Source organism: Lonchura striata, chromosome 28 (assembly GCF_050655825.1).
Source record: "Lonchura striata isolate lonStrDom1 chromosome 28, ASM5065582v1, whole genome shotgun sequence".
In the NCBI taxonomy this organism is placed as follows: Eukaryota; Metazoa; Chordata; class Aves; order Passeriformes; family Estrildidae; genus Lonchura; species Lonchura striata.
Genome location: NC_140730.1, coordinates 2,126,214 through 2,137,147, shown reverse-complemented (window position 1 = coordinate 2,137,147; position 10,934 = coordinate 2,126,214). Strand labels below are relative to the sequence as shown.

General features: G+C 65.7%; 2 protein-coding genes across 6 annotated transcripts; one reads left to right on the top strand and one right to left on the bottom strand.

Annotated features, from left to right (window-relative positions):
• Positions 1 to 108: 108 nt before the first annotated feature.
• CNN2 (calponin 2) lies at positions 109 to 4,169 on the top strand. 4 transcript variants are annotated; one of them, XM_021546163.3, is made up of 7 exons: positions 109 to 267; positions 2,318 to 2,439; positions 2,730 to 2,796; positions 2,879 to 3,016; positions 3,124 to 3,240; positions 3,520 to 3,666; positions 3,743 to 4,169. In XM_021546163.3, the coding sequence occupies exons 1-7, from the start codon at positions 205 to 207 to the stop codon at positions 3,995 to 3,997; spliced, it is 909 nt and encodes a 302-aa protein (XP_021401838.1). In that variant the 5' UTR covers positions 109 to 204; the 3' UTR covers positions 3,998 to 4,169. The 4 variants fall into 4 exon arrangements, with proteins under 4 accessions (XP_021401838.1, XP_085418323.1, XP_085418322.1 ...); XM_085562197.1 differs by having other exon boundaries at positions 3,111 to 3,240; XM_085562196.1 differs by lacking the exon at positions 109 to 267 and adding an exon at positions 978 to 2,191 and having other exon boundaries at positions 3,111 to 3,240.
• Positions 4,170 to 5,041: 872 nt separating this feature from the next.
• On the bottom strand, positions 5,042 to 10,871 carry FSD1 (fibronectin type III and SPRY domain containing 1). 2 transcript variants are annotated; one of them, XM_085562191.1, is made up of 13 exons: positions 10,819 to 10,871; positions 10,158 to 10,253; positions 9,953 to 10,084; positions 9,778 to 9,879; positions 8,969 to 9,076; positions 8,557 to 8,678; positions 7,992 to 8,201; positions 7,771 to 7,869; positions 7,505 to 7,664; positions 7,350 to 7,429; positions 6,525 to 6,776; positions 5,459 to 5,547; positions 5,042 to 5,376 (listed from the first exon to the last, which is right to left on the bottom strand). In XM_085562191.1, exons 5-13 carry the CDS (start codon positions 9,058 to 9,060, stop codon positions 5,272 to 5,274), a joined length of 1,209 nt encoding a protein of 402 aa, XP_085418317.1. In that variant the 5' UTR covers positions 9,061 to 9,076; positions 9,778 to 9,879; positions 9,953 to 10,084; positions 10,158 to 10,253; positions 10,819 to 10,871; the 3' UTR covers positions 5,042 to 5,271. The 2 variants fall into 2 exon arrangements, with proteins under 2 accessions (XP_085418317.1, XP_077644960.1); XM_077788834.2 differs by having other exon boundaries at positions 8,969 to 8,991.
• Positions 10,872 to 10,934: the final 63 nt, after the last annotated feature.

The following is a 10,934-nucleotide window of genomic DNA, read 5'->3' as shown; positions in this document are numbered from 1 at the left end:
CGGGACCCTCCCCTCGATCCGGCCGCTCCTGCCCTAATTTGGACATTTCTCCCCGTCCAATCAACGCGGAGGGGGCCGGGCCCGACCCGCCCCCGCCTCCGCCCCGCCAGAGCCCGCTCCGGTACCGGCCCCGTTGCCCGCTCCCCGCTCCGGTACCGGCCCCGTTGCCCGCTCCCCGCTCCGGTACCGGCTCTGTTCCCTGCCATGAGCAGCTCCCAGTTCAACAAGGGCCCGTCCTACGGCCTCTCCGCCGAAGTCAAGAACCGGGTGAGCCGCGGCGGGGGCCGGGACCACCGGGGGTGAAGCGGGGGCTGGGGGATACCGGGGCCACCGGGCGCTGTGGCTGCCGGTGCTCCTGGAGGCCCGGGAGAGCCGAGCACCCCGGTGCTGCTGGGGCATCCCGGGTTCTGGAGAGGCGGGGGTTTTTCCGGTATGTCCCAGGAGTGCAGAGCCGGGCAAGAGCGGAGAAAAGTCGGGGGATTCCGGGAAGATGGGAATGCGGGGCTTCCCGGGAGCGTGCGGCGCGGAAGGACCCGGTGTACCGAGCTCTCGGAGGGCTGGGGATGCCGCAGCTGGGCTCCCAGTCTCCAAGTGCCCCGAGCCTGCCTAGAGGGTCCCAGGGACGTGTTTTGGGGGACCGCGGTTGGGGTCTCCGGTGCGGTGGCCGCTGCCCCGGCAAGCCGCGGGGAACCCTTCCCGTCACACCCGAGGCTGGGGACGGTCGCCTCGGTTCTCCGTGGCTCCGGATTAGCTCCACGAATCTTCTCCACTTTCTGCTTCCCCGCAGCTCCGCATCGCTCTGCGGGATGCTCCGACCCGGCTCTGGGGATGCGGCTTTTGGGCCCGGTGATCCCCCAGGGAAGGAGGGATGGATGGGAGCCTCCGGCTGCGCTGTTTGCACCCCTGGGTGGGATCCGGGTGCCACGGGGTGCAGAGAGCTGCCGGCACCTCCCGCCCCCTCCACAGCGCACGGGGGTCGTGCCAGGCTGGGGAGGGGGCACAGGGGACATGGCAGCCCCGGGTGCTCGGTGGCTGTGCCCGGTGCCAGGCGAGCAGAGACTGAGCTGTGGTCACCCCAGGGAGGTGGTTTGAGTGTGTTCTGCCTGGGGACACCTGGACAGGGCCAGGGCTGGCAGGAAAAGGGGCAGGTGGTGATGGGCACGTGGCTTCCACGGCCGTGGTTGGCGAGATGTGGTGGCCACATGGGCACTCCTTACCTGGCCTGGCAGGGGAATTACATTTTATTTTGCATTTCGTAACGGGGAGGAGTGGATGGGCCCCGGCCTGCCCCAGCTGAGCGGGTGACATGCAACGGGGCCTTGGTGCTTCATGTTGATTCAGCAAGACACGAGCCAGTCCAACTGCCCCGGAGTGTGTGATGGAGGTGACATCACCAACTGGGAACCAGTTGAACCAGTGCCATGCTCCCAGTTTGTGGAAGCACTCACAGACTGGGCTGTGGTGGGATCTCTCTGGGGCTGGTCCACGTGCACACTCCATGGCTTGGGAAATGCTCAGGCTGGCCATGGGAGGGAAGAGGAACTGGCTTCAGCTGCTCATGCTCCAGAAACTCATCCGGTGGGACTGAGAATCCCGCAGCCAGGACACGCACGGCGCCGTGAGGGCGATCCGTGTCCTGCGTCCGTCCAGCTTCCATTTGGTACTGGAGTGTCTCCCTGCCACCTCGCGGGGCTGGGCTGTGCCCATCCCAGTGTCTCCCCGTGCCCAGGATCCCTAGGGACTCATGGCCTCGGCACGTAACAGGACCAGGGAGGGACAGGATGGGCGAGAGGTTGGTGGATGCCCTGGGACCACCCCCAGGTGCCAGCTGAGCATCAGAGGTGCCAGGCTGGGGCAGGACAGAACTCCCCTTCCCTCCCTAGGCCAGGAGGACTTTCCCTTCCCTTGTGGGCCGGGGGCCAAGACGACAGAGATGCTGCTGGCCCTGGCAGCTGGTCTGCATTTGGGAGGAGGCATCCACATTCCTGGCATAGCCGCGGTGACGGAGGAATCCAGAGGAATCCGGAGGAATCTGTGGTGGAGGCTGGGCCTGGACAGAAGGGAAGGGGAGAGCATCTGTCGCCAGGACCCCTGGGGCTCAGAGCTGAGCTCCCACGGGCTCCAGCAGACAGGAAGAGACAAATCTGGGGGGTCACTTCCCCCTTCTCACGCTTTTGGAATGGTTCAGAAGGTGCCGTGTCTGCTGGCAGCATCATCCTCATGCTCCTGTCCCACACCAGGGAGGGGGAACTGTCCCCGTGAGGGGTTGGGCTGCACGCTGGGGTGTTTTCTAAGCTGTCCCCCCACTGTCCCCCAGCTCGCCCAGAAGTACGACCCACAGAAGGAGGCCGAGCTGCGGACGTGGATCGAGAGCGTGACAGGAAAACAGATCGGGCCTGACTTCCAGAGGGGGCTGAAGGACGGGGTGATCCTCTGCGAGTGAGTCCCTGAGCATGGCCCCCAGCCCCTGCTCCAGCTGGGAGGAGATGGGGGGTACCGAGCCCCCAGGGGACCCTCACCAGCCCTTGTGGTGAGGCTGGATGCGTGCCAGAGCCACCCCCGTGGCTTCTGTACCTGGCGAGAGCCCCGAGGACAAACTGGGACCTGAGGGGGGGAAATTCACCTCACAAGGAGGAGGCCTGGGCTGGACCTTCCCGAAAGGAGCCAATGCCCTGCAGCCCCTTGAGGTTTTTCCTGGCACAGCCTCACCTCTCCCTCCCTCCCTCCAGGCTCATGAACAAGCTGCAGCCCAACGCGGTGAGGAAGATCAACCGCTCGGCTCAGAACTGGCACCAGGTGGGTGCAGCCCTGCTGCCGCCTGCCCGCTGCTCCTCCTGTGCCAGCTCCCACCGGGGCTCACCCCTCCGCCTCTCCACAGCTGGAGAACCTCTCCAACTTCATCAAGGCCATGGCCAGCTACGGCATGAACCCCGTGGACCTCTTCGAAGCCAACGACCTTTTTGAGAGCGGGAACCTGACGCAGGTGCAGGTGTCGCTGCTGGCGCTGGCAGGAATGGTGAGCACGGGGGGATGAGCAGTTTGGGGAGGGGCTGCAGCCCCACGGAGACCCCGATTTTGGGGGGCTTTGGGACCCCTGTCCTTCCTCACAGCCACTCCCGGCAGGCCAAGACGAAGGGGCTGCAGAGCGGGGTGGACATCGGCGTGAAGTACTCGGAGAAGCAGCAGAGGAATTTCGACGAGAGCAAGATGAAGGCTGGGCAGTGTGTGATCGGGCTGCAGGTGGGCACAGGGTCCCACGGGTGGGGCGGGGGGCTGGGCAAAGGGTGCCCACTTGAATTCTGTCACATTCTCAGCGCTGTCACAGCTCCAAGCGTTGCTGAGGGACCTAAGGCACGAGGTGCCTCAGGTGTTTTTGGGATCTGGGACCATCTTGGCTCTGTGGAGCCCGAGAGGGGTTTCGGAGCTCTGGCTGTGCTGCTCAGGCTGGGGGGGGATAGGGATGGGGAGAAGGGGCACGTGTGGGGCAGCACACATTCCTCACCAGAGCCCTTTTGTCAGATGGGCACAAACAAGTGTGCCAGCCAGTCCGGCATGACGGCCTACGGCACCCGGAGGCATCTCTACGATCCCAAAAATCAGATCCTGCCGCCCATGGACCACTCCACCATCAGCCTCCAGATGGGCACGAACAAATGTGCCAGTCAGGTGAGCCCCCCACGCCGGGCTGGCGAGGGGTGGCAGGGCCACAGCCCAGCCTGCTCCATCCTGCCCTTCCTTCCAGGTGGGCATGACAGCTCCCGGCACCAGGAGACACATCTACGACGCCAAGACGGGGACAGAGAAGTGTGACAACTCCTCCATGTCGCTGCAGATGGGCTCCAACCAGGGCGCCAACCAGAGCGGGCAGGTCTTTGGCCTCGGCCGCCAGATCTACGACCCCAAGTACTGCCCCCAGGGCAGCCAGGGCGAGGTGGCCAACGCCGCGGGGCACCAGGGCGGGTACCACCACTACCCCGAGGAGGAGGAGAGCTACTGAGCGGGGTGGCACAGCCCCACCCGCGCCATCTCATGTACAGCCCCGCTGCCAGCCACGTTCCAGCCTCCACTTTCATCATTCCTTCTTTAAAACTCTTTTTTTTGTTTTTTGTTTTTGACTTTGGGAATTAATCTATTTTTCTGAGCGAGGAAATAAAGAGCCTGTTTCTAGAGAGGGGAGCCCAGCTGAATCCCCCAGGAGCTCCGAGATGCCCCTGGGGCAGGAGGAAGGTGGCAGATGTTCCAGCAGCTGGGAGGGGACAGTGTCACCTCTACGCATCCAGCACCCACCACATACCCCTGGGAATTGCAACCCCCAAAAAAAGGGACAGGGAAACCCCCCAGCTTTGGGATCCCTGGGAATTCTGACCCCCAAAAAAAGGGACAGGGAACCCCCCCAGCTTTGGGATCCCTGAGAATTCTGACCCCCAAAAGAAGGGACAGGGAAAACCCCCCTGCTTTGGGATCCCTGGGAATTCTGACCCCCAAAAAAAGGGACAGGGAACCCCCCCAGCTTTGGGATCCCTGGGAATTGCAACCCCCAAAAACAGGGACAGGGAACCCTCCCAGATTTGGGATCCCCAAAAAAAGGGACAGGGAAAACCCCCCAGCTTTGGGATCCCTGGGAATTCTGACCCCCCAAAAGAAGGGACAGGGAACCCCCCAGCTTTGGGATCCCCAAAAGAAGGGACAAGGAACCCCCCAGTGCTCAGGGAGCTGCCCGAGAAGCTGCAGCTGTGCCAGGCTCAGTGATGGGGAACTCTGGGGGTGCCCGCTGCCCCCCACTCTGTGCCAGCAGCCAGCAGGACCCCCCCTCACCCTCAGGAAAACTGTCCCCAGTGTCCCCCGGCCTGTGGTGGCACCGGGGAGGGAACCCCCCTCATGTCTGGTGGGGGGGCACTGTAAATAAAGAACCCTGTGCCCACCCAGCCCCTTCCTGCTCCTGGCACCACAGGGGTGTCACAGGAACCCCAAAGTGCCCCCTGGCACCACGGGGGTGTCACAGGAACCCCAAAGTGCCCCCTGTGCCCCCAGCACGGCCGGGTCACACCCACATCCCGATTTATTCTCCAGGCCAGAAGCAGCTCTCGGTGCTGGGGGGGACAACGAGCCCCAGTGACACGGGGGGGGGCACAGAGTTGGGGGGCAGCCCCGGAGGTGGCAGAGCCCTGCAGGGCGGTGCTGGGGGGGGCACAGAGTTGGGGGGCAGCCCCAGAGGTGGCAGAGCCCGGCAGGGCTGGGGTGGGCTGGGTATGTCCCGGGCCGTGCCCAGGCTCAGGGCAGGCTGGAGCTGCTGGCGGTGCTGTTGCGCTTCTGGAGGCAGCGCACGGCGCTGGGCACCTGCAAGCCTGATGTCACCTGGAAGCTGCCACACCACACCTGGGGACACAGCAGGGGCTCAGCGGGTGGCACCCAGCGCTGGCAGACCCCCAGGACCCCCAGCCCTGCCCCCCAGCCTTACCATGAAGGCCGGCAGCACCGGCTGCGAGAACTTGGCCTTGAAGGTGTGGAGCAGCTGCTTGGTGCGGGCGTTGTAGAAGGACAGGAAACCTGCGGGAATGGGGACACGGTGGGCACGGGGCGGGCACAGTGCCTGTGGTGGTGACAGTGGCCATGGAGGTGACAGTGGTGGATGTTGGTGGCCATGCTGGAGTATGGACATGCTGGTGGCCATGGAGGTTGGCAATGCCCATGGAGGTGACAATGCCACATTGGTGCCCAGGGAGGTGACAATGGCCATGGTGGTGACAGTGTTCATGAAGGTGACAGTGCCCATGGTGGTGCCAATGCCACACTGGTGCCCAGGGTGGTGACAATGGCCAGGGTGATGACAATGGTGGATGTTGGTGGCCATGTGAAGTATGGACATGCTGGTGCCCATGGAGGTGACAATGCCCATGGAGGTGACAATGGCCATGGTGGTGACAATGGCCATGGTGGTGACAGTGGCCAGGGTGGTGACAGTGGCCAGGGTGGTGACAGTGCCCATTGTGGTGCCAATACCACACTGGTGTCCATGGAGGTGACAATGCCCATGGTGGTGACAATACCACACTGGTACCCAGGGAGGTGACAATGGCCATGGTGATGACAATGCCCATGAAGGTGACAATGGCCATGGAGGTGACAGTGCCCATTGTGGTGCCAATACCACACTGGTGCCCATGGAGGTGACAATGCCCATGGTGGTGACAATACCACACTGGTACCCAGGGAGGTGACAATGGCCATGGAGGTGACAATGGCCATGGTGATGACAATGCCCATGAAGGTGACAATGGCCAGGGAGGTGACAATGGACATGGAGGTGGCAATGGCCATGGTGATGACAATGCCCATGAAGGTGACAATGGCCAGGGAGGTGACAATGGACATGGAGGTGGCAATGGCCATGGTGATGACAATGCCCATGGAGGTGACAGTGCCCATGGCGGTGACAATGCCCATGGCGGTGCCAATACCACACTGGTACCCAGGGAGGGCCCAACGCCCAGGCAGGTGCCAGCCGCAGCCCAGCCCAGCCGCACCTTCGTGGAAGTTGCAGTAGACGCCGATGCAGTCGGGCACGGGCACGTCGAGCACCTTGGCCTTGTTGTTGTGCTTGGCGCTGAAGCTGACCTGCAGCCAGTTGTTGAGGTGCAGGCACCACGATGCCGCCGTCTTGCCCAGCTGGTCGAACTTGCCCAGGCTGCGGTAGGCCACGCCCACGCCGAAGGCTTTGCTCTCGCGGTCGTAGCGCACCTCCCAGTAGTGCTCGTCCCCGTCGATCAGGGTGTCCCCTGGGGCACGGCCACGGCTCTGCCTGGGGCACCCAAGGGTGCCCTGTCCCGTCCCCACCCCGCCACGGTGCCACCCTGCACCCCTGCATCGCCCCCTCTGTGCCCCCTCCTCACCCACATCCCTACATGGCCCAAAGCCCCACACCCCTGGGTGCCCAAACCCCAAACCCCTGGGTACCCAAACCCCACACCCCTGGATGCCCAAATCCCCACATCTCTGGGTGCCCAAACCCCACACCCCTGGGTGCCCAAACCCCAAACCCCTGGGTGCCTAAGCCCCAAAGCCCTGGGTGCCCAAACCCTAAACCCCCTGTGTTCCTCTCACCCACACCCCTGGGTGCCCAAACCCCACCCCTCGGTGCCCAAACCCCACACCCCTGGGTGCCCAAACCCCACAACCCTGGGTGCCCAAACCCCCACCCCGTGTATCCCCTCCTCACCCACACCCCTGGGTGCCCAAGCCCCACACCCCTGGGTGCCCAAACCCCACCCCTGGGTGCCCAAACCCCACCCCTGGGTGCCCAAACCCCACACCCCTGGGTGCCCAAGCCCCACCCCGTGTGCTCCTCTCACCCAGCACCGTGTAGGACTCTGCGGTGAATCGGTCACGGCCCCCACGGCCCAGGGACATCCTCTTGGGCGACTGCACCACCCTGGCACGCGGGGACAGGGCAGGGTTGGCACTGCCAGGCCCAGGGGCCGTGCTGGGGGCCCGGGGGTGGCATTACCTGGCAGGGGAGTTGGCAGGGGACGCTGTCCTGCCCTTGCCATCCTTCTCGCGGGCCTTGACGTCCTGCACCTTCCCTCCCGTGGCGTCCCACTCCACGCTCAGCTCCTCCACCCGCAGGTTCTGGTGGCACGTGCTGGCATCCAGCCGGAACACGAACGCTGGGGACGGCCCCCGTCAGCGGTGCCGCGGCTCCCCCAGCCTGGCCATCGCCCCACAGGGCTGGCACAGGGGCACACGGGCACCTGCCACCCTCCCCGGACCCACCTCTGGTCTCCAAAGTGACCGGCTCGGAGAAATCGCCCGCCACCGCCTTGTTACACGCCCGCACCCGAAAATTCATGTACTTCATGTCAAACTTCAGCCCTGCGGGCACAGCGGGGTCACGGGGTGGGGCACAAGGAGGGCACTGCCACCCCCGTGTCCCTTACAGAGCCTGGGACAAGCCCGGTGCCCGCCCAGGGCCGGCTGCAGGGCCGTGCCCTCACCAGTGAGGGTGTACTCAGTGCCCTTGATGCCCTCGATGACCATCCAGGGCTGGTCCTCCTTGGCACGGGGGGGCCCCTCGAAGTTGGTCCTGCGGTACTCCAGCACGTAGTGGTCGATCTTGCTGTCCTCGTGGGGCATCCTCCAGGCCAGGGTCACACAGTTATCGGCCACCAGAGACTCCGCCAGGTCGATCTCGGGGGCGCTGGGCACTGCCCGCAGGAGCAGCCGTGCCAGTGTCCCCCCTCCCTGTCACACAGGGCTTCCCCAGCGCTCCCGGGCACCCCCAGGGCTCCCCCACACCCCGCGGGCTCAACAAGTCACAAACCTCAGGTGTGGCACCCATGGGACCCCACCCCATGGCAGCCAGACACCCCCAGCACGGCCCTCACCGCCCCCCTGGGCACAACACCCAAACCCCTCATGCCTCCACCCATCCCTGGCACCTTCCTGCCCCTCTGGAAAGGCACCCCAGGCCTGGCAGTGCCCCAGGGCGTGACCCCCACCCCGGTGCCAGGCTGGCCGTGCCCTGCCCTGTCCCCCCGTGCCCCCCTGCCCTGGCAATACCTGGCAGGAAGGCGAGGCCCTGCAGCAGGCGCCGTTCCTGGGCGAAATCCACCATCAGGTGGCTCATGTTGTCACTGACCTTGGCCTTGAGCGACAGGCGGAAGGCCGGAGCCATCGTCACGCTGTGCCAGGACAGGGCACGGGGCTCAGAGGGGCCGGGCACCCCCCCTGCCCTGTGTGACCCTGGGGAGGGTGGGCACAGCCATGCCAGCACCCACGGGGCCACCCCAGCACCCACAGGGCCACCCCAGCACCTTGGGACCACCCCCTGTGGGGCCCTGGCTGGGAGGAGGAGAAAGAGGAGGAGGAAGAGGAGGAGGAGGAGGAGGAGGAGGAGGAGGAGGAGGAGGAGGAGGAGGAGGAGGAGGAGGAGGAGGAGGGGGGTTAGTGGGGAGGCTCGGGGGGGCCGTACCTATCCTTGATCTGTTTGGCCGTCTTGTGAGCGCAGAGGGAAAGAGGAGAAAAGCAGCAGTGAGGCAGCAGAGCCGGGCACAGGGAGCACATGCGGGACCTGTACCAGCTGTAGCACCCAGCAGGACAGCATCCCTGCATCCCAGAGCATCCCAGAGCATCCCTGCATCCCAGAACATCCCTGCATCCCAGAGCATCCCCAGAGCATCCCAGAGCATCCCAGAGCATCCCTGCATCCCAGAACATCCCTGCATCCCAGAGCATCCTCAGAGCATCCCAGAGCATCCCTGCATCCCAGAGCATCCTCAAAGCATCCCCAGAGCACCCCTGCATCCCAGAGCATCCTCAGAGCATCCCTGCATCCCCAGAGCATCCCCAGAGCATCCCAGAGCATCCCTGCATCCCAGAGCATCCCTGCATCCCAGAACATCCCTGCATCCCAGAGCATCCCTGCATCCCAGAGCATCCTCAGAGCATCCCAGAGCATCCCTGCATCCCAGAGCATCCCAGAGCATTGCTGCATCCCACAGTGGCCCACCTGGCACAGCACCCCCATGGCACAGCACCTGCCTGGCACAGCACCCCACGTGCCCCCCAGTGCCCCCCATGGCCCTGCCGTGCTGCCCCTTCATGTCAGGTCCCTGGGGTCACCCAGGTGCCCACGCTGCCACCCAGCCCCAGCCAGCCCAGCACGCAGAGCGAAGCCGTGCCCAGCCCAGGGTGACATTGAGCAGGTGGCAAGGGGGGGTCAGGACACCCCCAGAGTGGGGCCAGCCAGGCAGAGCCACCCCTGGCGCCGCGGGCACCCACCTGGGAGAAGTCTTGGTGGTTGGCCGTGCCCAGGGCCTGGTTGGCCGCCTCCAGCAGCTCCTCGGAGCTCTCCAGGGCCTTGGAGCACGCCACGAGCTGGGCCTGGCAGGGGAGGGAGGGCAGAGGGGCAGCGCCGGGCAGGGTCGCGGGCCGGGGGCGCCGGGCCGGGGCTCACCTGCAGCTCGTAGGTGCGGCTGGCACGTTCCTGCTTGATCTTCATCAGCATGTCCTCCTTGAGCTCGGCCAGCAGCACGTAGAGCGACTGGAACTCGGCCTCCAGGTCCTCCTGCGCCCGCGCCGAGTTGGCCTGGGCACAACGGCGGGGCCTGAGCGGGGCCGGCCCCGCGGGGCCCCGGGGGAGCGCGGGGGGCCGGGGCTACCTCCACGTTCTGGATCATCTGCTTGAGGGAGTAGATGAAGTTCTGGATCTCCTCATTCTTCACGGCGAGCGTGGTGATGATCTTGCGGAGAGATTCCTGCCCGGCGCCCTGTCAGTGCCCACCGGCCCCGCGGGCCCCGCGCTCGCCCCGGGGCCGTGCCGGGCCGTGCCAAGCCGTGCCGGGCACCGCGGAGACCCGGCCGGGCTGCCGGGCATGGCGGGGCCGATGACTCGGCAATGTCAGTGTGAGTGTGAGTGTGAGTGTGAATGTGAGTGTGAGTGTGAGTGTGAGTGTGAGTGTGAGCGTGGCAGTGCTGAGCCCCCTGCTCCCCTCCGCGCCCCCCCAGCCCTCCCGCACCCCTCCTTCCCTCCGGTGCCCCCCTGAACCCTTCAGCCCCTCCATCCGCCACACCTGCGCTCCTCATCCCTGCTCCTCCATCCCCACTTCCTCCCTCCCTCCCTCCCTCCTTCCCATCCCTCCATCCCCACTTCCTCCATCCCTTCTTCCTTCATCTCTCCTTCTTCATCCCTCCCTCCACCCGTCCGTCCCCTCTCCCTCCATCCCTCCCTCCATCCTCCATCGCTCCATCCCCTCACCCCCCGCCCGCCCGCTTCCTCCTGCCCCGCCGCGCCCCGCCGCTCCCGGGGGCCCCGGGCCGTACCTGGTCGCCCATCCCGGGCCGGCCCCGCCGCGCTCGGCGCCGCCGCCGCCAACAAAGGGGGAGCGGCGCCCCCGCCCCGCCCCGCCCGCGCGGCCCCGCCCGGCCCCGGGGCACGC

What these genes read in the sequence shown, in the direction of transcription:
- CNN2 (XM_085562195.1), top strand. Translation starts at nt 1,745, where the DNA reads ATGGCCTCGGCACGTAACAGGACCAGGGAGGGACAGGATGGGCGAGAG. An exon ending in CGGCTCAGAACTGGCACCAG is followed by an intron (nt 2,797 to 2,878) that starts GTGGGTGCAGCC and finishes GCCTCTCCACAG; the next exon opens with CTGGAGAACCTCTCCAACTT. An exon ending in AGTGTGTGATCGGGCTGCAG is followed by an intron (nt 3,241 to 3,519) that starts GTGGGCACAGGG and finishes CCCTTTTGTCAG; the next exon opens with ATGGGCACAAACAAGTGTGC.
- FSD1 (XM_077788834.2), bottom strand. An exon ending in ACCACCAAGACTTCTCCCAG is followed by an intron (nt 8,992 to 9,777) that starts GTGGGTGCCCGC and finishes TGCGCTCACAAG; the next exon opens with ACGGCCAAACAGATCAAGGA. An exon ending in GCCAAACAGATCAAGGATAG is followed by an intron (nt 8,679 to 8,968) that starts GTACGGCCCCCC and finishes GTCCTGGCACAG; the next exon opens with CGTGACGATGGCTCCGGCCT.